Source organism: Bacillus rossius, chromosome 1 (genome assembly GCF_032445375.1).
Source record: "Bacillus rossius redtenbacheri isolate Brsri chromosome 1, Brsri_v3, whole genome shotgun sequence".
NCBI lineage: Eukaryota > Metazoa > Arthropoda > Insecta > Phasmatodea > Bacillidae > Bacillus > Bacillus rossius.
Genome location: NC_086330.1, coordinates 316,924,154 through 316,950,456, shown reverse-complemented (window position 1 = coordinate 316,950,456; position 26,303 = coordinate 316,924,154). Strand labels below are relative to the sequence as shown.

The window sequence follows — 26,303 nt, the reverse complement described above, 5'->3', positions numbered from 1 at the left end:
TGTAAGTATGTGAAAGCCAATTCTTAAATTTTCCTCGAGCAACTTTTGAAGTAGACTACAAAAAAAGTTGAGAAATCGGTGGGCAATCGAATAAGGAGAAAATCAGTTGTGCCACAACTTTTAGAAAATAAATACCTACTGTATAACAGTTTCTATGGGAGAAAGCGAAAAATCTTCACCGAATTTTGTATCAGCTAGCAAACAAATTACCATTTGATAGCAATTTTCAAAAGCTCATAAAGCAGTTGACAGTAAGTGGATGTGTCTTTTTTTTCTCAGTAGGCACTCTCAGTTATTCAAAGATTTAATTCAGGTAATGTAAAAACATAAAAACATTATTTTAAAATTTGAAACCTTAGCTCAATAAAATTTGACCACTATCATTTGAAAGTCTGCTATGCATATGAAATAGGTATTTTAATTTTTTCACTACACAAGTCAAAAAAATTGATCCCCTGAAAGCAAGACAGGAGCTCCACACACTTATCATATGGACGAAGTTGGTTAGTGATGAGAATATCTGCTTCAGGACAATGTGTTCTGCCTATGCAAAATATTTCCAGAAACCCAATGAAGGCAGAACTTATTGATGGGTCTTTTCCGGGATCAATGAAGTAGTCAGTGATTCGGGATGCATTATAGGTGAACTCTATGAACAGTTGTATGAGAAGCACATCAATTCTGGATAATAAAAAAATACTCCCACACAGAGAGGATCCAATCATGCCACATTCCATCCAACACTTCCCCAAATGCATCCCACATCAAAATTATCCAGTCAGTCAGAGAAAGAGAGTTATGGGGCCTACCTAGTTCCGAAGTTGGCAGGTAGGTGGTGCGAGAATATTAATTCTGTATAAAGATGCGATCGCGAAGGTTTTGGAGCGAACAAATGGATGCTGACCATGTTGGAGTTTACAGGCAGAGCTCTTACCAATGCGCTAACCGATCAGAAGAAAAATAATGTTACAGATTGTTGCCACTACCCTTGCTCTGGGTCTGTGATAACTCCAGCACCCTGCGGGGAGCTAAGTTAAACAAAAGCGACGCACACACGAACAAAATTTTTAAGTACCGCAGTAATCAAAGCACTATCTCTCGCGTCTCAAAGAACTATCTCTCGCGTCTAAAATGGTGCCAGAAAATAATTTTTAAAACATTTAAACAGAGAAATAGAGAAGTACGGATAGGAGATAGCATAAAAAAATGCAAAATTATCATTTAACGATTTACTATAAAGATCACGAGACTTAAACATCTCTTTCACAGAAAGTACGAATGGCCTTGAGTTGTTAGCAAAACACACTATATAACAAGGCTTAACCCTATTAAAATATATAAAAAATTTAACATACAATTACCCTAAAATTATGTAAAAAAAAAAAAGAAATATCTAAACCTCATAAAAATTATGGCTATATTTTACAAACATTAAACATTAAAACCCGAGCTTAACCTTATTAATTGTATTATCACAGTAAGTTCAACTCTGTGTGTGCTGAAAGATTTCTTATACCAACAAAAATATACATAAAAGGTCCGGTAAACGGTGGTGGTGATTTCTTGATAAATCCACTAAAGAGTTAGTTCTGGGGGAGTTTAAACATTCTTATAAACAGTCTCGCGAATACAAGACCAATACGAGTGCTCTGCTCTCAATTTTATGTTTGAACACACCAAGTGGCTCGGCGCTGACGCGTTAATGTTATATCCATGAAAAATACTGTTTTCCCAGGGGCGTACGTAAATGGAGTGGGGAAACCCCGGTTTAAAGTATTCTCGAGGAGCTCAGGCAGTGGCTAGCGCATCTACCGCGCCGGCACATAGCTAACTCGTCACTTCAACACCTCCCCTTCCCAATCACCTTCACGCGTAAGAACATGTCTATCATCCGTTCAACACACAGCAAGAAAATAGTTCTAGCACACGATTATATTTACCTACCCATTACTAAGGTAGCCATACTAAAATATTAAGCTATAAAATATACAGCTAAAAATTAATATAATAAAATACTCTAAAAATACTTACAACATACTAAATAAAATATAAATTATACTTAACCTGAATGTTCTCCGACCTTCCAGACCATTTTTTTCCTTACCAACTTAGCAGTTATTTGCTTGAGGCATGTTTCTAAGCAATTTGCCGATTACAATGAATAAATTATGAACTTAACATAAAAACCAACTTTACTAAAAGGGCCAAAAAATGAGAATTACAACACAAGTGCAAAATTACTAACGTAACTAGAAAAAAAAAAATTTAAAACCAGAATAAAACCAGGGATTTCAAAATATATATAGGTGTGTGTGTGTGTGTGTGTGTGTTTTGAAATCTAAAGTAATGATAGGTCCCTGGGATGCTATAGTAGTAATGTTGGATACCAAGGAGCACCATATTTAATGCATAAGACGTTTGATAGGGACAGTGGAGCTCGCCAGACTGTCTTGTTCCATTTTAAGCTGATTATTTGTAGCAACCATGAGCCTATGAGTATAACTCCATGTCACACGGGGCTAGATGGCTACATGGTAATATTTAATCATGTTCATGCTCAATGCCAAGTTCGCATCGGGACTCATTTGCTATGCACACTTGTGAGGCACTGTACTACGGTCTATGAGATGTACTTTACCTTGCTGACGCGCTTCAGCTTTGGGGAACAAAAGGAAACGCACAGGGACGTGCGCATGCTTGCAGGCATGCAGAATGTTAAATAATTTTTTTGAAACGAGCTCCTTCACATGATGCTTGCCGGTATGTTATTCACTGTAATTTGTAATCATTTGTGTTGGTGGCCACGATTTTAACTCTACGTTTAATCACATAATTAGGCATATAATTATTATTATTGAGATTGAGACGTTAAAGAGGGTTGTAAAGTCAACCCGAGTCAAAAGTGACAGTCGCAGTTGCCAAAACCAAAATATGTGCAGAATGAAATAAAAGTAATATATGTGAGGCATCTGATAAGAAAGATTTAAAATATGATAGACCAACACTTAATTACTGTGGTAAAATTGATTCACAAATAGCATCACCAGCATGTATTGAAGTTGGGTCATTAAGGGTAAAAATTACAAAGTGCTACAGCACATATATTCCATAAAAATTACTAGAAAAACCTAGTATGCTAGATTGATTGAAGCCGTAGATTTTATGTAATAAAACGTTGAGCCCATACTAGCAAATATAAAAATTATAAATTTACAACGAAGGCTAGAAGGCCCCCCAAAAAAGGCAAATCTACGATAAAAGGCAAAGATAAACCAATGCAATGAAAGTCATTGAAATTCACATTACAAGCGCAACTGTCCTTGCGTGTATAAATTTAACCCACATATATAAGCAACAGGCCTGAGATTACTAAAAAATTATAAAAATTTAAAAAGGTTTTCTTCAGAGCTGAAAGACTCGTGAACAACAAATAAGTTCATCACGGGCGTCGATAATAATGACTAATAGTTTTATGTACTTCTTAAGCCACAATAATTTTTTTCGCAAAAGTAAGTTTATAATCATTCACTTTTAGCGTGCAACAAAAATACACTAATATATATTTAGCACGCCGATATGACCATTGGGAACACGAGCGAACGCCTCCACACTCGTGTATAACTCCGTCGAAGAACACAAATAATATTGAGCGACCCAAACCTTTTTGACAGTCCCAAAGTCAATTTCAATAACTATATTTGCATTCATTACGCGACATATTTGTGATTTTGTTATATGTGAAACTGTATATTAATCGCATGATAATCATTCTCTATAAATGTATATTGCAAAATGCTGCTGCATGAGCATGTTTGTTATCACTAATTGGTATTAAAATGGAAGCATGTACAATTCCTGCATTTTGTTATAGTAATTTTTACATCCTGTCACGTGTTCATCACAGCTTGAAAGAGCATGTTTGGAACCATACTGGAGGTTCTGACTATTTAATTTTTACTTTCTTAGTTGAGTAACATCTTCAATTTGTATTGAATTCAATGTACATATCGAAAATCATGTACAATGAATGCAACTGATTGAATTCAATAAATATTTGATCTTGTGAAACGGCCATAATGGTGATGTAGATAATTATAGATGCTCACATGCATCGTGAGAGTCCATATAAAGCCTATTACAATTCTATAAGTATACATTAAAATGCTTTTAAAATAGACATGTGTAGGCTTTGTAACTCTGCAAACTTTCCCCTCTGTTTTTCTTTTTTTTAGTTGAAATAAACACCCCACTCTTGCTTGATAAAAGACGGTTTTTCCCTGTATAAAAAACACCATGATTTTATTTCTTCCCGATGACAAACAAAAAAGTTGTATGGTCGCGAATAATATATTCGTATGGCGTCACATCAGCGGAATATTCCCTTGGCATAAATGTGTGAAGTCTGTGGCACTTGCGGAGAAGTAAACCTTCGCTCGAACACAAAAACAAATGAACGAACAGCTTTTTTTTTTTTTTGATGGGATGTGCAATCGGAGACCCCTGGGGTGGTTGAAGAGTGTCAGGTCGGTCGCCAGACCAGATAGTAAAAGCTCAGGGGCTGAGGATAGAAAAGGCCTATCTCTAAATTATTAAGTATAAATGTTGTCATGTAATAGTTAAAGACTTGATTACACCCAGGTTTTTAAACCCATCATGATCATGAATACACTGATCGAAAGGTAATGTGCAATACATTTCAATGGTCTTTTCAGTTTTTACTAAATAATTATAAATATAAGCAAAATTTCACTGTATCTGGACAAATCAAAACATTGATAATATTGTTTTCATCACAGAAATAATATATATGATAGCTAAATTTGAAAAAAGGCGGTTATGTTAAATGTATTGTATACTTTCAGTAGGCAAAATTTCCGGCCCCTACCTCTTATAGACTTTGAGAAAAACTGCCTTTTAAAATAACATTGATATAGATAGGAGCACAAATTTATGACACGGCCTCTTAAGCATGTAGCATTCCCTTAGTTTGATCCTTAAATGCTTCGCTTACCAGATATGTGTACTTTCAAGGGGAGAACTGGGAAGTCAACTCAAGTCTCCACCTTGATTTATATGAGGAAGTGGGTAGGTGCAATGTATGCTAAAACTATTCTCTTGAAAGCAAAGATTCCAGTCACTGCTTTGCTGCAATCTTGGCCGATCAAACACCAACATATTTGTAAAATGTTGCTAGTTGGTTTTTTCAGTTTTGGACCGTGACCAACTGCTGTAATATTCTATGCCAACTGCAATTAGATTGCAGGAGAACCAGCTGGTAACTATTTTCCATAATTCCCAGAACTATGATGCAACATTCAATTTAAAATTGAGTGGTTAGTAATTTTGTACAGCCAGATAGTTCTTTATTTGTGGTGAACTGTAGTTTTAGGGATTACTCATGAAAACTACAAAAGCATAAAGTACACACTGATTACAAGTACTGCTGCGCGAAGTATTCGTACAGTACGTATTTATTTCATCGACACCTTTAATTTCTTAACTTCTTCCCTGGAAACTTTGGCCAGTATTCTATCACCAGGTCACCTGAGCTTCACCTAAGTCAAGTTTCCAGACCACATGCAGTTCGAATTGGCACTTTGACTTTGATTTGGGGGAGTTCCTAAATTATTTTAAGTCCACGAATAAACTACACACTACCTCCTAGGGAAACATTTCAAAATGCTATTACTGGGGCTGATGTGAGTGATGGTAACTATGCTAACATTAGAGCTGTGTGAAACATTGTATACTGCAATGCACTGAGCTTATGCCCTACAACATTTGAAAGTGGACATGTGTTTTGAGAATTTCATTTTGTTTACTGTCAGTCTTATGACCCTGATCCGGCACACTACATCAACGCCCCATCACTTACATGGAATGATTTTTGAGCAAGTCTGAAGTGCATTTGGAGCTAGTCACCAATTCACCAATTCCTGGAAAATGCTGTGTAGGGTAACATCATTAGTTTAAGTCATCATTAGACAAAAGTTAACAACTGTTGTATGAGCGACGTCGAATCCAGCCTCCTCAGGTCCTACATCTGATATTTCGACCTAAACTTTCTCTACAGTCACACTATGCTTAGCAAGATTTCTGGTCAGCAATTTACAGTGGGACCGGAAACAGTATATGTAAATTATAACTTTGCCATCAATGACACAAACATTTATTACTAAAATTTTGTAGAAGTATATATGACCTTCCCCAATGAATGTCACGACCACCTATCGGCTTTGCATTTTGCACCCGTGAATGTTGTGGTTTGAGAGAGTGTGAGGGAGTGTGTGAGGGAGAGTGTGAGAGAGAGTGTGAGAGAGAGTGTGAGGGAGAGTGTGAGGGAGAGTGTGAGGGAGAGTGTGAGGGGAGGGAGAGTGTGAGGGAGTGTGAGAGAGATAGTGAGAGATAGTGAGTGAGATAGTGAGATAGAGAGTGAGATAGTGAGATAGTGAGAGATAGTGAGTGGTTGAGATAGAGTGAGAGAGAGTTAGAGTGAGATAGTGAATTAGAGTTAGAGAGTGAGATAGTGAATTATAGAGTTAGAGATTGAGATAGAGAGTGTTGTAGTTAGAGATAGAGAGAGTGAGAGTGAGTTTGAGGTAGAGTGTGAGGGAGATAGTGAGGTACATTGTAAGGAACTTAGTGAGGTACATAGTAAGGGAGATAGTAAGGGAGATAGTGTGGGAGATAGTGTGTGGGATAGAGAGCGATTTTTTAATTGTCATTACCTATGTGTTCTATCCTTCTATCCTTTATAACCACTTATGTTTTATGTTTTTTTTTTACTTCAAGGGTTGAAGGCAACCACTTAGGCTCTACTGCATCCTCACCGACAACTCTCTCTTCAAGGGCTAGAGTTCCCCTTGTTTGAGCACACGCATCGAGAGGTTTTGACTAAACTTACTTCAGCTCGCCTCCAGTACGATCTTAATTATGAACATATATTGTGTGCCACAAACACATATTGTAAATTTTTTAATATGACTATTGTGTGAGCGAAAATTACAGATTTTATGTTTAATATATGATAGACAAATGTCAACTATGTGCTCTAGGCTACTGCACACTTTTGATTTTATTGATCACTGTTCTGAATGTGTTAAGTACTGAAATTGGAGAAAAAACTGTATAAATATATAGTGTTCTTGTGTTACGAAAATTTCAATGTACTTGCCGTGAAGTTATCTCATGACACCTTCGACTCCATCAAATATGGTGAGAGTAAAATGGGAGTAAAGGTTTCCTTTGTGCACTCTATGCACACATCTAAAGCTTATAACGGAATTTTTCACTATGTGCATCATGCCTACATGTTTTATTTCAAGATGGTAATTTTTTTAATCCAATATGTCGGGGGGAGCAATTGGAACTTAATAAATTTCCTTAAGCACCCTATGTGTGCATCTAAAGCATAAAATGGAACAATTCCCTATACACATTGTGCGTACACTTTTTAATCAAATGTGGAGGCTCTTCTGAATTCAATATAGCTAAAGGAGAACATGTAAATAAAAGTAGCTAACATGGCATGGCTTAGCAGCAACTGCTGGAATTAAATATGGCACATTTAGCAGCAATATGTAGTTAAAACCATTGCAGACGATACTAGCACTGATATGCAGATAAAATTAGAACTTTATAAATACCCAGGTGCCTAACATACTTTCAAAACATTATTTGAAAACATATATTCTTTATTTCTATCCTTACTTTTTAACTGAACTTGTACACTAGTGACACACTCAGTATTTTCATACAGAGTAAAGAAATGCCTCTAGCACCACCTACCTGCCTACCTCGGAACTATGTAGGCCTCTACCAGACTAGAACTGATTTTCTCCCCATATTAACGATGTTTTTATTATTTTGTAGCGATCGCAAACTATCAAGGATTATCTTGTAATTTTAGTGCTAGATAAGACATTAAACCCATGTGTAGGTACATCACTGAAAATGACTGTGCAAAAAATTATATTTCTGTTATGTGTTTTCCACCTCATTCTACATCAAAGATGCAACCAATGGATGTTGTAGTAAGGTCCCTTTCAAAAACAATTAATAGTTGGCTGACCATCAAACCTAAGCACATCATAACTAATCTGCAGATCGTCAGGTTGTTTGCAAATGGATATGTATACCCTGAAATAAGGTAAACTGCAAGCAATTGTTTCCACAAAACAGGAATCATTCCATACAACAGTGACATCTTCAATAAAGTAGACTACATTGTCCACACACACAGCAGGTAGCACAATCGGGGCGACAGAATTGTATCCCCTTGGAAAGGGTACCTATTCAGGATTTTCTGTACAATGACACAGCAGAAAAGAAACTGGATAGGTACCCTTTCCGATTTCTTAAAAGTTTTAGTTTTAATGCAAATATGTACTGGAAAGGTATCCCCTCGGAAAGGGTACCTTTCAGGATTTTCTGTACAATGACAGCAGAAAATAAACTGGAAAGGTACCCTTTCCGATTTCTTAAAATGTTTTATTTTTAATGCAAATATGCACTGGAAAGGTATCCCCTCGGAAATGGTACCTTTCAGGATTTTCTGTACAATGACACAGCAGAAAATAAACTGGAAAGGTACCCTTTCCGATTTCTTAAAATTCATATTATTTTCTGCTTTATAATCGTGAAAGTAACCCCCTCTAACCTAACCTAATCTAACATAACTTAACCTAAACTAACCTAACCTAAACTAACCTAACCTAAACTAAACTAAACTAAACTAACCTAACCAACCATTCCGAGCACAAACATGTCGCAAACTGGAAAGGTTACCTTTCCAAGGGGATAACTTTCAGGATTTTAAAGCAGAAAATAATATGCATTTTAAGAAATCGGAAAGGGTACCTTTCCAGTTTATTTTCTGCTGTGTCATTGACCAGAAAATCCTGAAAGGTACCCTTTCCGAGGGGATTCCTTTCCAGTACATATTTGCATTAAAACTAAAACATTTTAAGAAATCGGAAAGGGTACCTTTCCAGTTTATTTTCTGCTGTGTCATTGTACAGAAAATCCTGAAAGGTAGGGGAGGACGGGGCAAGTTGGCGATGTTAAGAGTTCGTCATTTTTTATAATTTTAATTTTGGAAATACGATTCCCTTCTTTCCACACACGATTAGAATAGTCTTTTGTCGTGGTGTAACTACATGGAAAAATCTATATTTCTACATTATCTCCAAAATTCTGCCCTTTTAAAAATATAATGCAAATGTGCCATCTTGCCCCGTTACCGGGGCAAGATGACTTTGACTACGGGGTAAGATGACATTTCTGCACAAGTTTAAACATATTTATTCTTAGAATGCAAACTAATGTAAATTAACTAATTTAACATTGTTACATGCTTTTTTTACATATATGGCATATTATTAAAGGCTTGGTTTGTTGAAAATTACAATTAATAGTTAACTTACATAACTAATTCAGAGTTGGTGTTTTTATAAACAATAATCGCAAACAAATTTTCCTCCTTCAAAGTTCGAGCAGTCCTCATGCCACCATATGTGGCATTTGCAACACTCGATCCGATCTTCTGATGGAGGGTCGACATAAATCTCATCACATACAAGACACTGCACTTCGGATATTTGAGCTGAAGTCATGCCTGGCGAAAGTTGGAGCTTCTTGGATTTTTCTCGAGAGTCGAACTTCAGTTTCTTAGTAACAGTTCCTTTTTTTGCATCTCGAGACTCATGTCTTTATTGCTTCAAACGTTCTTGTTCTATCCTCTGAGCTTTTCTCTGAACCAGCATCGCTTTCATGGGTGAGCTTGTGATGACACTTGCACATTGCTTATGACTTATCCTTTTTCTCACATATGATCTTTCTTTAGGCAATGGTTTGAAATCGAAAACACTTCGGCACAGTTTTGGCTCAACAGGAGTAGCATTTCTTATAGGCCCTATCTTAATGAGAGTAGCATTTCTTGAAAGTCCTGGCTCAACGGGAGTAGAATTTCTTGAAGGTCCTGGCTCAATGGAAGCTGCGGGAGAAGTATTTATTGAAGGTCCTGGCTCAATCGGAGAAATATTTCTTGAAGATCCTGGTTTAATGGAAATGTCATTTCTTGAAGGTCCTAGCTCAATGGGAGTAGCATTTCTTAATGGTCCTGGCTCAATGGAAGTAGCATTTCTTGAAGGTCCTGGTTCTTCAGTTTTCTCTGCCTGATGTTCATTAACTGCTTTTTCCATAGCAAGATCATGATCGGTGGGGTTCGCTGCTTCTAAATCATGCTCAGTAAACACAAGGGGATCATAAGTCTCAATTCCACATTCTCGGAACCCATTGACTGCATTACCGACTGTAGCTGCTTTTAAATAAGCAGTGCTTAGTAGCTCACCAATTTTTTTTTGTCAGTTATGGCTTGCCCTGGATTAGTGACCATTAAGTTGTCACAAGCTTGACTGTAATAGGTTTTTAATGGCCCAAAAAAGGAAACATCCAGCATTTGAAGACGATGGGTAGTGTGGGGTGGAAATCCGACCATAACGATGTGATTTTCCCGGCAAAAGTTTATAGCCTCCAGTGTTACGTGTGTTTTATGGTTGTCAACAAGCAACAGCACGTGAAATTCACTGGTTGGTTTCACATGTAGTTCGAAATGTTTCAAAAACAACACAAATATTTCTCCATTGCTCCAACCATTATCACTGCAATGTCCAACGGTTCCCGGAGGGGCTCTTTCCACAAGTTCAGGTCGCATCCGTTTTCTTGCGAAAACCAAAAAAGGGGGCAGGTAATATCCGCAAGCATTAATGCAACAAATAATAGTAACATTTCTTCCTCTCTCTGCCGAAACGATCTTGGAAACACTCTTACTTCCTGTGGGTGAAATAACCTTTGGTAGCCTATTAGATACAGTGGAAAGTGCAGATTCATCTGCATTGTAAATGGCAGAAGCTGGTAATCTATGTTTTTCCCGCACTTATTTCAACATTAAGAAAAACTTGTCAACATTTGGCTTGTTAAAGCCCATTGCTCTGGCAATGGATGTTTCCTCTGGTCTCCGAAAACTGAACTTACATTTTTTCATAAAACTAGCCAACCAATCCTCACCTGCCATCCTGGTCTCCACATTGAACGGATGCGAAATTCCACTATATTCTGCAAAGTAAAACACAAGTTTTCTACATTGCTGCTTTGTCATCCCAAAAAAACATGTTATCCATTGCTGTCGAGTAGTTGCTTAAATATTCTAGCTGCTCTTCAGTGAAAACTTCTCGAAATCTTCCACCATGAATAGGCATTTCCTAGGAAGAAAATACAATTAGATAGGCTAAATACTTTTTAATTAGAATTTTTGTTTAATGAAAGCCTGTAGGGCATGAACAATTAAAAAACTGTAAAAAAGCACTTGGGGCAAGATGACGAGTCGTCATCTTGCCCCAGTCAACTTGCCCCGATCAGCAATGTTATTAGTATTGGATTTTTTCGCTAGGAAAAAATATAAAAGGTTAACAATATATAGTGGTTAAGAAAAGTATATTGTCTAAGGTAATAATGTGTGGCATTGAATAACCAAATATCTTACCTGTTTGTCCATGAGATATTACTTCGAAGTTCTTGAAAATTACAATACGTCAGACCAAATGTACGAACATCATCTAACAAACAACTAAATGGTGGCAGCTGATTCACTGTGCGATTCTTTAGTGCCCACCAGTGTGGAGCGCTAGTAGTGTCTGTTAGGTGGTGCTATCTAATAACATGACGTGGAACTAAGTCATTCGTCGTCTTTCCCCGCTCGTCAACTTGCCCCGTCCTCCCCTACCCATTCCGAGGGGATACCTTTCCAGTGCATATTTGCATTAAAACCGAAACATTTTAAGAAATCGGAAAGGGTACCTTTCCAGTTCCTACCCAGCTACACTACCGCCACCATAAGTCTGGAAGGTACCCTTTCCAAGGGGATACCATTCAGCCCCCCCGCACAATCCGAGGAAGTCGGGTTAATGAAAGACTTTATTGAACGTCCCTACACTTCGCAACATGCTCTAAGGGTAAGCACTAAACATTTCAGCAATTCCATCCTCATCAAGCCTTAAACACAACAAGGATCCATTTTCAGTAAGTGTGCCTCTCCTCTCTCTCTCTCCCCCCCCCCACCTACATTCTGCAAACATCTCTGCAGGAAAAAGTGGTGCCAACTTCTGTTCACTAAGGAAAAAGAATAAAAACAAAAGATTGCCAAGAGACAATCCTCTTAACTCAAGTGTCAGAGTGCGGTCACTTGTGGCATTATGACTTTGGTATCCAGATGTTGTAAATAATACAATAGTTATGAATGTGTATAAAGAGCTTATAGGTAAATAAAGGCAAAATGATGCGACCTCTCAGCTACTGAAATACTTTAACATTGTTTGATTCGAAAGGGGTGGGGATGTTGGGAAGGGGGGGGGGGGGGAAACTAGGTTTCTAAATTGGTTTGTTTTACGTTTAAACCAGTTTTTTTTATTACGTTAGTTATTTCTGTTCTCACCATGTTCAAATGAAAGACATACACATCCCGCTTTTTGCCAACCATGTTGAACCAGAAAAGTTATAACATCAAAGAATTTAAGTCCAACTCTCTGCGCATCTGACTGACTCTTAATCACAGAAAGGGTATTTCTCTACAGGAGGAAGATTCTCCATAGAATTAATGTTCCCCACAGAAAGGTTTAATGCCCCACAGGAGGTTTCTCCATACAATGGGCGTTTCTCACAAAATTGAGATTTACAGTACAGTCGGGGATTTCCCACAGAATTTTATATTTTAAAGGAGTATTTTGCTGGGTACGATTTATAATTCATTCATATAATTTAAATGGCAAGCTCTTGATTAGTATAACATTTTGTATATGTTAATAACAAGAAACATTATTGACCAAACCTTTATTATTAGAGTAGAATTAATATTTGATTAAAAAATAAAGATATTCCATTAAAAAAATTATTTTGATTCTTTTGTAAAAAAAAACACCATTTAGACCATGGTTTAAAGCGTGTTTTAAACCAATGTGATTTAAATCAGCCAACCCTGCTTAAAACATGCATATTAGGTAAGGTAAATATAAATATTTTTAGTAAGATAAATGTAGATTTATCACTTTAGTTTAAATCATATAAATTAAACAATATTTTACTTAAAGAGACAAAAATATTTTACATTACATTTAAGTTTTCCTTACCTTCTTCATGATATGGTCTGGAACTTCAGGTTCAGGAACTGCCCAGTCTACAACTAAGGGATGGCCAGACTGCACGAATGTAAGTTTCAACTGTCTGCGGGCACATACTGCTTCTGCGTGACTTGCAAACTCCAAGAACACGAATCCTCTGTTTAAAGACTTGTTGTTGATTGCGTGGTACACTATCACGTCAACAACCCCTGCAACCTCTCTTGTGAAGAAGCTGGTCAACTCAGCTGCCGACATTTCTTTCGCTATGTTGCCGACGTACAGGCGTCGATTGTCGATGGATTTGAAAACTCGGACGCAAACTCCGGGTCGTATTTCAAGTTGGTTAACAGTGGTGATGGCAGAGCGAGCTTCTTCCGGACTGGTGAACTGAACGAAGCCAAATCCTCTGTTTGTGCCAGAGAAGTCGATCATTAGTCTCATCTGGTATATAGTCCCTGCCCTGCTGAACAGCGGGAACAGCTCGTCCTCAAACGCATTGCGAGGGAGGTTTGCCACGAACACTTCGCAGCCTTTCTCGGGCGGGGGTCCGTCCCAGAAGTACGGGGGCCCAAAAACTCTCTGCCCATTCTTCTGCTCGAATCTATATCCAGCTTGTTCTAACAACGCAGCAAGGCCATGGCTTTCTTGGACTCCTGAAAAAAAGGTATTTACGTAATTGGAAGAATTACTGTCAAAAATATCACATGTAACGGGGTTAGAAAAATAACTTAACATAATAGCAACAGTTTCAAGACCATACTCAATAGAGAACAAACTCGAGAATCTTGTGTGCTAGCACAGTTCAGGTGTTGAAGATGAGCCTCTCAGTAAGTTAAGTAGTGTACAGCTGAAAAGAAGGGGGCATTTCATTAACATTGAAGATGCATAAAAATTAAGTCAAAATATGAACATTTTTGTATCCTGCAAGTTTAGGGTTTGAAAAATACTAAATAAACAGGAAAACTGCGATAGCTACTGGAATTACATTATAGATTGAAAATTAACACGAGTTCTAATAGCAAGATAACAAATTCTATGGAATGAATGTTAAAGTGGCTTCGCTAGCACAGATTTCAGGATATTACTAAAATTGTAACATGTAAATAATAGTACGTCACAAATTATAAACACCCTTAAGTAAACTTAAAAAAATTAAAATAAAATTTCCAGCATTGGTATTTTGAAAGTAGTATTATACAACACACTATAATTTTAATGAAGATTACATGCTTATTATTTCGTTTTTTCCTTAATTCACTCTAACCTACTTTCACGCCGCATGGTCAAACAAACACTTTGTTTTTAATGTGAATCATGCTAAAATTTCATATTCCCTGTTTAGTTGGATTTTGTGACACGCAGAGCTTTAAAAAATCGAGCTCTTTTATTTCACCTCATTAACAATAGAATTCTCAAAAATAGTATAACAATTACACCTCTATTTTAATATGTATTATGCGATTCGATTTAATGTTATAATTTTTTTATCAGTGTATACATTGACATGTTAAACGAAACTAAAGTTTTTCACCACTCCACTATCTTCGCCAGACGTATAATAAAAAAAAACTTTATATATTTTTTATGTTGAATAAATGAATATTGAATCCACACATTCCACTGTAAATTATTCGGTTACAATTTTGCCCTAATACGACCAAACTTCTCCCTTCTTTACTACCTCAGGGGTAAAATTTCAAAATATTTAACATTTATTTTCAATGCCAAATTTATCACCTCCTAATGATAAGCTTATATCAAACCATACAAGTGATCTGTAAAACTAATTACTAGTGTAAATAAAAAAAAAAATGTATAATATAGAAGTAGTGTATGGATGGGGAGTCTGGTGCAGGCTTCAGGCTTAGGTGCGAAGTTCAGATGAATGACCGGCCGCCATGTTAAATTTGGACACCATGGCCACCATATTAGATTCCTATGACCTCAACCTAGAACTATAGCCCTGAAATATGACGCCTTAGGTGGAAAATGGTACCTAGGGTGTAATTTAACACATTGATTACATTTATACCTAAAAATAAAATTAAAAAAATTAAAATGTATTTCGTATGCTATGAACTTTAGGGGGAAGTCCCCTAGTGGCGGACACCTAAGGGTTCAGAAAATAAAATAAAAACTACTCTGAGAAATGTAAATTTATTTTTTTAATTAGTTGTGTCAACAAAGTTTAAAATAAAAATAAATAGACAAATATGCAACTTCTGCATATAAACATATTTAGGAAATTAAATTAAACTTTGATAAAAAATGCAATTACTGCAAGTCGCACCGAGTACCGGACGGACTGAACTTCGAACACCAAGCGCTGCAAATTTTCAAAACATCCTGCATCGTTCGCATATGTAGGCATAAAAGAATATCTGCACATGACTCATGAGCCCACCCAAGGCAGGTGGAGCACTGTGTCCAGTCTTCGTCGTGGTCCTCTGAGCACACTACGCAAGTAGTTCTTCTATTTGAGATAATGCCTCTTCCTTTTTCTTAGCTCTATCTCCACATTTACTTTGGCTTTCACACCTTTGCTTTGTTTCCCCTTCCCTTCTATTGCTGTTTTGAACTTAGTTATCATTCTTTTAATGCTCGTTTTCTTCAACATCAATTTGTATGGTGATCATATTAGATTTTCACTTTTTTCACGTTTTCTCTTCCGAGCCGCTGATCGCTTTTTGGCAGCATCCAGCAATGGCGACAATTTATGGACAATCTGAACAACATCTAATCAAAACTCGTAGATCGCTTGTGACTGCTGATTATTGGATCGTTGGCAGAGTTAGCAGAGTCCGTTGATTCTTCTGAGACCATATCGTTAGATAGTTCTGCATCTCAAATCGTAGATGAGCTAACAGCAAAGGCTAAACCAGCATAAGACATGGAACCTTTCCTGCTGCAACACAGTGCGTTTGAATAAGTTCCTGGCTCTTCTAGTGGAATATTGGTCATGTCTGCAGCCAAACAATCCGGGTAAGAAAACACATGTCTATCAAATTATTAAATTCCTGTGCATTTGAACACAGACACCGCAATATCCAACCGAGCTATTTTTGTGAACACTTTATGGACTAGACCAAAAAAATAAAACGTAGTCGGTTATCCGAGAACCAGCATCTACTCTCATCCACATGTCGCATCGTTGGTTATAGGCATCTTTAAATGGCTCCATGAATGCTCTGTCCAATGGTTGGAGCTAGTGGGTGGTGTGTGGTTGTGAGCTTATCAAGTGAATGTTGTTCTATCGGCAAAAATTGATGACCGCCAGTGACTTGTGACTATGATGGCTATCCAGGAGAAGCAGCACAGCGCTATTTTGTCGGGTGTGGGTGTTTCACGAATATTTGCTAACCATTGTAGAAAAAAATCACTGTTCATCACTGGGCGACGCCTACGCTTTTGGCTGGAGCATTAATCATGAGCCGATTATTCATCCTTTAACTAGAAAATACCAAAAAAAAAAAAGGCATATGAAGTGGCCGATAGCACTCATACAAAACTGTTATATTTTGCTCCTCTCAGCAGCAGTGAGCTTTCCTTCTTGACAAGACAGCCATCGGAGCTAGAACCTTTTTTGATGTTTGTGCACGCAGCTGACTCCATTTTCAGTTATAATTGTTGGAGGGTGGACAGTTGCACTTTTTCATCAGTCTTTCAAGATTGTCATAAAACAGATCGACTTGTGGTTTGTCAAATACTACGGCTCGAACCATGCTTGTCGACTCTGGTACTCAGTGAAATGTCAGGATGCCCCTGAAAGAAATCGTAGTAAAGATGCTTTCCAGCAGCACCTTTCTTTTTATTAAAACGATGAGGGATGTTCATAGTTTTAGCCAAGTCGAAAGCTAACTTCAAAAACTCTCTTTCCATCAGTGGCAGACATCTTTTGGATAAATTTTTTACATGGTCCACTAAAACTTGTTCGTACTCGGGTTAGAAGTTGTTAGTGAATTTACTGATCTTTGGTTCAAACATCACCTCTCCACGGTTTATTGCCAATATATTATCATGTTTTAGGATGTTATCGTAACCTCCGCCATCTTGTCTACCACCTTCGACCTCATATTGAAAATATGTAAAAATCAACCAAAAAATTAGAAACAATTCCAAAAATCAAATAACAAAATTTGTTTATTAATATATTGACTGACTTGATAGATTTATATACTCGGTTTAGTATTTAATAAATGAAAAAATGTAATTCCTGCTCAAATCAATATTAAAATTCATTTACCTTACATTACCTTTCGACAAGCATATTTATCATCCCCACTATGACTGACTCGACTGAATAAATGTGTTACCATCATTACGCCTACCAATTTAAGACAGCTATATGCTACAATTTAAGACTACTATAATAATATACCTACTAAAGTAATCATTAGGTTTTCGACGATACTTAGTATGCCTTTCAAACAAGACATGACATGTTAGGTTGTCATAACCTCTGCCATCTTGTCTACCACCTTCGACCTCATATTGAAAATATGTAAAAATCAACCAAAAAATTAGAAACAATTCCAAAAATCAAATAACAAAATTTGTTTATTAATATATTGACTGACTTGATAGATTTATATACTCGGTTTAGTATTTAATAAACGAAAAAATTGTAATTCCTGCTCAAATCAATATTAAAATTCATTTACCTTCCATTACCTTCCGACAAGAATATTTATCATCCCCACTATGACTGACTCGACTGAATAAATGTGTTACCATCATTACGCCTACCAATTTAAAACAGCTATATGCTACAATTTAAGACTACTATAATAATATACCTACTAAAGTAATCATTAGGTCTTCGACGATACTTAGTATGCCTTTCAAACAAGACATGACATGTTAGGCATGTAGGCCAAGAGTCTCCGAACCACAAGGTCTTCTTTGTCTATACTAAGTATGCAATACGTCCAAGTAAAAACCAACGACAAGCATGTATTTCGAGTCTCCGAAGCAGAGAGCCCTGCTGTGCAGTTAGAGCCCTTTCACACGGGCAACTGAGTTGCCGGCGATCGGTCGCTCACGAGTTGCCGAGACCTGGCAACTGCAATTGCCGCGCCGGAAACTTTTCAGCGATAGTTGCCCGATTTCTGAGATCCCGCTCCATATTATCCAGTGTCCGTCTGTTCGCTGAAGTGAGCACACCACTCTTGCACTATGAAAGTTGAGGCAATTTTGATTGCATTGAGGGTGGGGGAAATGCGTCCTTTGAAAGAAAAATAAATCAAGAAAACGAACATTATGGACGCATCCTACAATGCTGCCAGACTGACGGAAGGAGTTTTATCTATCTTTATTCCTCAACTTTTAACTGACGATAAAATTTTTTTTAACTTCTTTAGAATGTCATTAGCATCGTTCAAAGAACTGTGACATATTTTGAAGAGTGATGAAGTAGAAGATGCCAATATGCGTCGATGTATACTTGTTGAGGAACGAGTTGCAATCAATACAAGGAATTTATTGAATGAATGTTATGGCACTGGAAAATGACTAGACAAATGTGCAAAATTTAATGAACGAAAGTTCTTATGGAATAATGTTATCATGAGCTAAATGTATCAAGAATAATTTGATTACCATAGCTTTATAAATACCAATTAACTTAACAGTTAATTCATTTTGTACTAGGTACATCGTTTCACTGACATAATTTATCACCCTGTAGTACAAAGATGAAAAATAAGAAAGCAGTTTTCTTTTAGAAACAGTTTATTTACGACAGTTATACATTTGTAAAAATTTAAATAGTTACTTATTTATAAACAAATACAAAATCCAAGAAAATAAAAATGTAAAACAGGTTTGGTAAGAAGAAAGTTGATTGAGGTTTTTTTTAACTCACAAGAAAAATTATAATTACAAAACATTGTGAAATCAAACAAGACATTATTAAGGAATTATTGAATAAAAAGAAGTAAAATCCCCGAGTCTTCAGAATCTATAGATAATTGGCTACTTGTAGGACTGTATATATGTCCAGTTCGATTCTGGTAATTTTTAGTCTATGCAGTTACTGTCTGTTTCAAATTGATTGAATGATGCTGTGTATGGGAAGTGACTGGAACTTGTGAAGCATTACAGTAGTTATGATGGCATTGGGCTGGGTAAGATGGTGTTTTGTTTATCGAAAGAGAGTTATGTGTGTTTTGCTTTGCTAAAATCTGGATTATTTCTGATTTAGAGAACAATTTTCTTTGTCTAGAAATAGTCTCGAAATCAGAGTACAAAGAGAGAAGAAACAATGTGTCTTCTTCATCTGACTTTTCTAGAGCACGTTGTCTGAGAGATTCTTCTTTAGTGTTTCATTCAGCTTTTCTAATGTTGACATAGGATCATGTGCAACAAATACAGACTGAGCTTTTTACATTCTACCCTAAATAGTTCATTGAAATCAAATTCATCAACCCCCTGAACCCTCTTATCTTCGCAGTGCTTCAAGGATGAAAGCTCCTTTTGTTTTAGTAGGCGATGAAGCTTTTGGACTGTTTAAAACATATAATACATATTTATGAGAAGGGGGGGGGGGGGGGTAGACTGAAGAAAAGGGTTTTCCTGTTATCCAGGTATGTAGAGTGCACATTTGGAATTTTGTCCAACAAATTGAGAATTTTCCATAGACCGTTAAATGTAAATACTCAATTGGCCATTCACATAATAAAGCTTGCGTAATACTGCACAATTTCGTCCGCGCCAGGGATGAAGATGTCTACGAAGACATTCTTACATGTGATATGCTTGATGTAGATACATACACGACAATAATTAATGTTGGACAGCAGCCAAAACAAATTCGCAAAATATTTGCAGACTATTTTGTTGGTGAGGGAAATATAGAATGGCAGTTCAATAGAATTGAGATATTCATGGATATGTCGTCGGAAATTTTCATTATTTACGAAATTTTTCGTTCCTCAAATGATTGTTTGATAAAATTTATTCATGATTATGTATAATTTATAATTATGTATAATGAATAAATATATGATATTAAGTACTTACTTTTGGTTACTTAAGATTCTGACGATAAATCCTCAAACCCGTCCACAATATTACTATGTACAATTTTCGTACCACATATTTCTTTTCACAAGTTTATTAGCGTAATGAACGTTTGCCACAATCCACAGGGCTAACCGCTCATGAACCAACTCAATGAATATATCGGTATCAGACGCAGCACACATGTTTTTGCAGTGCAAAATTACGAAAGTTGACTAGACACAGTTGCCCGTGTGAAAGCTCTCACTTATCTGAACGGAACAGTGGTTGACGGCGGTGGCGGGCGATTTCTGGGCGACTGATGGGGAGAGCAGCTGCGAGCAACTATCGCTCGAGAGTTGCCCGACCTTGAAGAGACAGCTGCACACACATTTACGACTCAAATGTCTTCTTATCAACAGCTTAACATATAATTAACTTAAAAATATAATTAAAAATTATGTTTACACACATACAACATACCTAAGCGAATTTATAATTATGTTTGTTTCATATTCTACAAGGAATGTCTCCTGCAGGAAATAGTAAACTCTCAGTTTTCAAAAAGGTTTGCCAAGATGGATATTAAGGATCCCTTATACATAATAACAGCCCAACAAGAAGCCCAAAGGGCCAAAGAAGAGAGACTTGTGAAGAGCTGTAAATGGAGATAGAGTGAACCACAGCTTATTACTTGTATTTTGCACTACTTTTATGTACTTAATTAATATAATTTCAAAAATAAATAAATTTTAAAAACACACAAAACGTTTAAAAAAAATTTCTTGTGCATCCCAATATTTTAAATCGAACATAAAAAAATTGTTTGTCTGTAAAGTCGGTTTACGGACGATAGTTTAACGTGACGTCATAACAAAACATTGATGAAATGATTGCACACTTTTATGAATAAAATTGAATCATTTTTATTTTAATAATAAAAGAATAAATACTTGAAATTATACAAGTAATCAGATTTTTAAAATGCAAGAATAATTAACTTTTATTGCAAAATTGTTGTTGTAATGAGCAATGAAAACCACATTAACTTTTCACTTCACTTTATAAACAGTCGACGAAACAGTTCACGTGTAGATGACTTGTCATTAATTTTAAAAACTGGCGTTTAGCTATAAAGTTTAAATATAATTATGAACAAGTTTTTATATAAATAACTGTAATCAAATATCTATCATCAATTATATGAATCACCATATTTTTTTAGTCAATTGTAACATAACCTATTATTACTGCACTCGCCGACAGATGCTACTTTTTTTTAATAAATAATAAATACTTGCAATTATACTAGTAATAAGATTTTTGAAATGCAAGAAAAATTAACCTTTATAGATGAAATTGTTGTTGTAATAAGCAATGAAAACCACATTACGTTTCGTTTAAATATAATTATGAACAAGTTTTCATACAAATAAATTATAATCAAATATCTAACATAACCTATTATTACTACACTCGCCGACAGATGCTATTTTTTTTAATAATAAAAGAATAAATACTTGAAATTATACTAGTAATCAGATTTTTAAAATGCAAGAAAAAATAAACATTTATTGCCGAAATTGTTGTTTAATAAGCAATGAAACCCACATTAAATTTTCACTTCACTTTATAACCAGTCGACGAAACAGTTCACGTGTAGATGTAAGTTGTGTGCTGCCGCTGTCTTTCTTCTCCTCGGACGCATAGGCCAATCGAGTGGAAGAGAGATAGATGCGGCGCATGCGTACAATGAGCGTAACGGGACACAGCGTAACGGAACAATGTGCGTAACGGGACACTTTTTCGTGCGTGCAGCCGGCGTTCATCGATTTATTAGACGTTGTCACGTCAATAAAATAAACAAAGTGAGAACAGTTTGCAGCGGTCAGGTCCGCTGCCTTCAAACTTCGCGCTTCACCGCGGGCGTCGGCGCATCTTTCCCTCCCTCCTTCCCCTCTAAGTGTTGTATATTGTTTCTCCTCGCCACCCCTCTCGGGGTTGGCGCATGCGCGCTGTGCCGCGCCGATTCCATATAAGCAGCCGTCAGGGTTTTATTCCCCCTTCTTTCTAGTAGTCATGAGCATATAGTCTTCAAGCAGAGATTTCTTTATCAACGACGTGTGAGAGCGACCTCGGGGGGGGGGGGGGGGGGGGGGGGAAAGCTATGTACGGTGTCATTTCTTGTGAGTGAGGCGGTGGCCCTTCCCATAATGTAATCCGCGAACTTTAATTTATTGCTATCTAGTATAAATTCTCTTTCGGCTGCCACCTAGGAAAAATTATGTTTGGATTTAATTCTCTGTCGTTTGCCTTTTCATGCATTCGCTAATTTCTATTAATTGGTTACTCAGAACTGTTCTCCCCCGAGAAGTCGATAATGATGATAATGATGATAATGATGTTATTAGTATGTAAACTTTATCGCGTGTAATAGTTTTTTTTTTCGTTCATGTAATTTTGCTATAATTTTAACGTATTTATTATCCTGTATCTGTGGCGTAAGCCATGTAGGTAATTGCGTTGGTTGACACACCGGCCTTTTTGATGGTCCGTACAGGGATCATACTCCAGTTATGCGGGTGTTACTTACGTTGAAGAATGTTCATGGCCTTGATATTTGTAATGCTCGTCTACTTTAGGCGTAATTATTCGTGTGTATCCCTTTAGGATTTGTCAAATATCATTGTTTGAGGCAGTCGTATTTCGCTGGATTGGTTTTTTGTATTTTCCTAAATTTATACGTCTTAATGTTCACGGACAGTATAACTTCTAAAAGTAATGAATATGGTATTTCAGTATTACTTTGTATGAAATGTTCTATTGTGATTTGTGTACCATAATTAGGCTTTAAATATTCTCTTAGGCCCGTTCCACAATGACACGGAAACGGAGACGGAACACGAAAACGAAGACGGATTTCACGGAACAGAGCTTCTACAATAACACGCAAACGGAGACGGAACCTTACGGACCTGCTCAGCAGTGCTGAAGTCTTCCGTTTACGTTACTCCGTTAGACCAATAGGAGCACTTTATTTATTCACTGCAGTTGTCAAGCTACAGTTGCGCGTTCATGTTAATTAAGATATTAGTTTTGACTAATGTTGGCGACCGTATTTCTCGACTACTTTTATTTATGCGTGAACAACAAAACAAGATTTGTTTTGGAGTTTGAATTGTGCACGTGGGTTTCATCATGACGAATTTTGATTAACTTTCAATTTTCATGGTTAAAGATATATCTGCTATATATGACAAGACGGAGAATGACTACTTTACCACCGCCGCAACGCAAAAAAAAAAATAACAATTCGACTTACTACATTACCAAGTTAACAACCATACATTTCGATTTAACAGGTAGTTCACTTGATACTCGTAGTTTTCAGTTACGTCACGCTCGCTCTTTCTTATTGGTCAAGATTTCTTACGGGTCCGTGTATTGTAGAACGAGAAAAATACGGACGGAACGGAACAATACTCCGTTTTCGTCTCCGTTTCCGTCTGTTCCGTTTCCGTGTCATTGTGGAACAGGCCTAATTGGAAACTACCTTCGTAGTCCCTGTTGAATGCATTGTTTTCTAATACACAAACACCTTAATCTTTGCCGAATAATTTAATTTGGCCACTCCTTGTTTAGACGACGATTATAGAAAGATAAGGTTTCAAGTATTTCAGATTCATACAAATTCGCTGATGTTAAGAATGTTGGGGTTGTGTTCCAAGTAACTATTTTGCTTACGAAAATTAACTCTCAACTGATATGTAAAAGTTAATGTTTTTAATTGCGAAAGTAACAGTTGAAAGGGACGGCAATGTGTTTTTATTTCTGGAATTTGAGTTATCTTGAGTTTAATGATTTTTGTTCTGAAAGGATTTCTTATTAATGTATTGAAGAAATAATTGATAGAACACCAAGCCGTTTTGATTACTTTTATTGTATAACTTATTCGGGAGCGTTCAAGTATTACGTAACGCAATTTTTTGATATTTTTGACACCCCCCTCCCCCCATGTAACGCGTCGTAACGTTTTTCTGTACCCCCCTCCCCCCCAGTAAAACGTTACGTAACCCCAAGTGACCATTTTTACCTAAAAGTCACAATTATGTGGCGTAACGTACCGGAATAAGTCACTAAAATACCTTTGTTATTGTTTCAATCGCGTTAAAATTACTTATTAACATTTGAAATGTCTTGTTTTTAAAAGCAAGAGCTTTTTTTTTGTCCTAATAAATTTTTACTACTCAATCATACATTTAGCAATCATAAATTTAATTACGTCGTTTTCCTGACTTGGCTCTGTCATTACACATTTTTTGCTTTATCCGCCATTGTTATTCTCATGCATTCTATTTTAGCGTTTTACGAATAAAGCTATTAAAATCAAATAACAAATTTTATTTCTAATAATTATTTTTACCTTTGGCAATGCAATTACAAACATAAAACTAACTGCAATAAAATATATTTGTCAAAATATAATCGTATTTAAGAATACGATTGAACGAAAAACATTTAAAATAAAATTAGTCATAATTAAAATAAGTAGATTGTAAAAAAACAATTCAATTTGAGTTTTACTGCTCCTCTGTCCATGGGTTTGCCAGCCACTCAGATTCTTTCATACTGGCATCCGGAGAGCAGACGAAGAGGGTTCCGGAATTGTTAACCCGCTTGCATCAACTTCGTCTTCGTCGAGCCAATCGGCATCCTCAGACGATGTTTCACAGCGACGCACAATGCAGAGAAGCTCATTTGCCCTTCTTGCAGCAAGTCGCTGTGGCCGTACTCAACTTTCACGAAGGTCTTGGGCAGTCTTGCCATGCATGTAACGATTGTGCATTTGCACACTCTTGTGGGATGTAAAATAAACCCCACAGGTTGAACATGCTCGGTTATTTAGGTCGGATTGTACTGATGGGCAAAAGAAATCGTAAGGCATCTGCTTGAACCCTTCTAGAGCAGGCGACAGATCAACAGACAACCTCACAAGAAGTGGCGAAAACTTGCATGATCCTTTGTCTATCTGACTAGGTACCACGAGCTTGTTTGCGGTTTGAAGGATTGGGCAGGATGGCGGCAGGAAATTTTCTGGAAAGACAGATTTTAATGCACTCTTCAAGTGGGAACAGCAGGATTCATCCGCGCATTTAATAATTTGCAAGAAATATTGTGATTCACGGACGTGAGCGCTATACCGCGCCATATTAGGTTCTGCTGGATCCTGCAAGCTATCTTCAGGGTTTCTATATTCCGCCGAAACATCGTAGTTGTCAATTTTCATACAGTCGGCCGAGTGCTTGGATCACATAAACGAAAAGGGTTGCCATCTTGGGAGAACAAAATACGAACAATTCAATCGGGAATCCCCCGTAAAAAATAAACGAAAAGGGTTGCCAACTTGGGAGATTTTAATTCACTAGTTTTTTTATTAACCTTACAGACCAATCGTCTTTCGTACCACAACATTACTGTTGTGATGAGAGAAAATCTCACACATAGAAAACAGTGTATTTTGAATATCAATACCTATATAATTTCTAATATGGCGATTGGAGTCTACGTTGACAACCGAAGTATAACGAAGCCATCCGAATAGCGGTATTTTTTTGTTTTAACTACTTTACTGGAGTGACGAGAAAAACTATCACAACTGTTGATATATATATATGTATATATGTGTGTGTATGTATATATATATATACATTTGGAGTTAAAAAAAACAATATTCATTAATCCTGTAAAGCAAGCAGAAGCAATTTTGTGAAGGTAAAAAAAATTAAGTTATTATGCCATTTGAAATTTTGAAAAAAAAAAAGTTTTAAAAATGCGTGAAAGAATCTGTCTCTACGCGACCGTTCTGAAGGGTTAAAAATCAAAAAACAATGTGACGTAACGCGTAGGTCAAACCCCCCTCCCTCCCCTGTAACGCATCGTAACGTTTTACAAGACCCCCCCTCCCCCCCAAATTCGTTACGTAATACTTGAACGCTCCCTTCGCAATGTTCAATAACAGCAGGAGCCGCGGAGATCAACTGATAAGGACCCCTCCCACCACGGCGATCCGGGTTCGGACACCGGGTGGGTTCCATCCCCGGACCTTTGCATGTGGGAGTCGTGCCAGACGAT

At 36.8% G+C, this 26,303-nt stretch overlaps 1 protein-coding gene across 1 annotated transcript in view; it reads right to left on the bottom strand.

Moving 5' to 3' along the window:
• LOC134527963 (probable RNA-binding protein 46) overlaps positions 1 to 26,303 on the bottom strand; it is an 85,304-nt gene that overhangs the window by 17,121 nt on the left and 41,880 nt on the right. Inside the window, exon 3 of the mRNA XM_063361073.1 lies at positions 13,182 to 13,825. Within this exon, the coding sequence (XP_063217143.1) occupies positions 13,182 to 13,825 (644 nt within the window). The remainder of the gene's footprint in view (positions 1 to 13,181; positions 13,826 to 26,303) is intronic.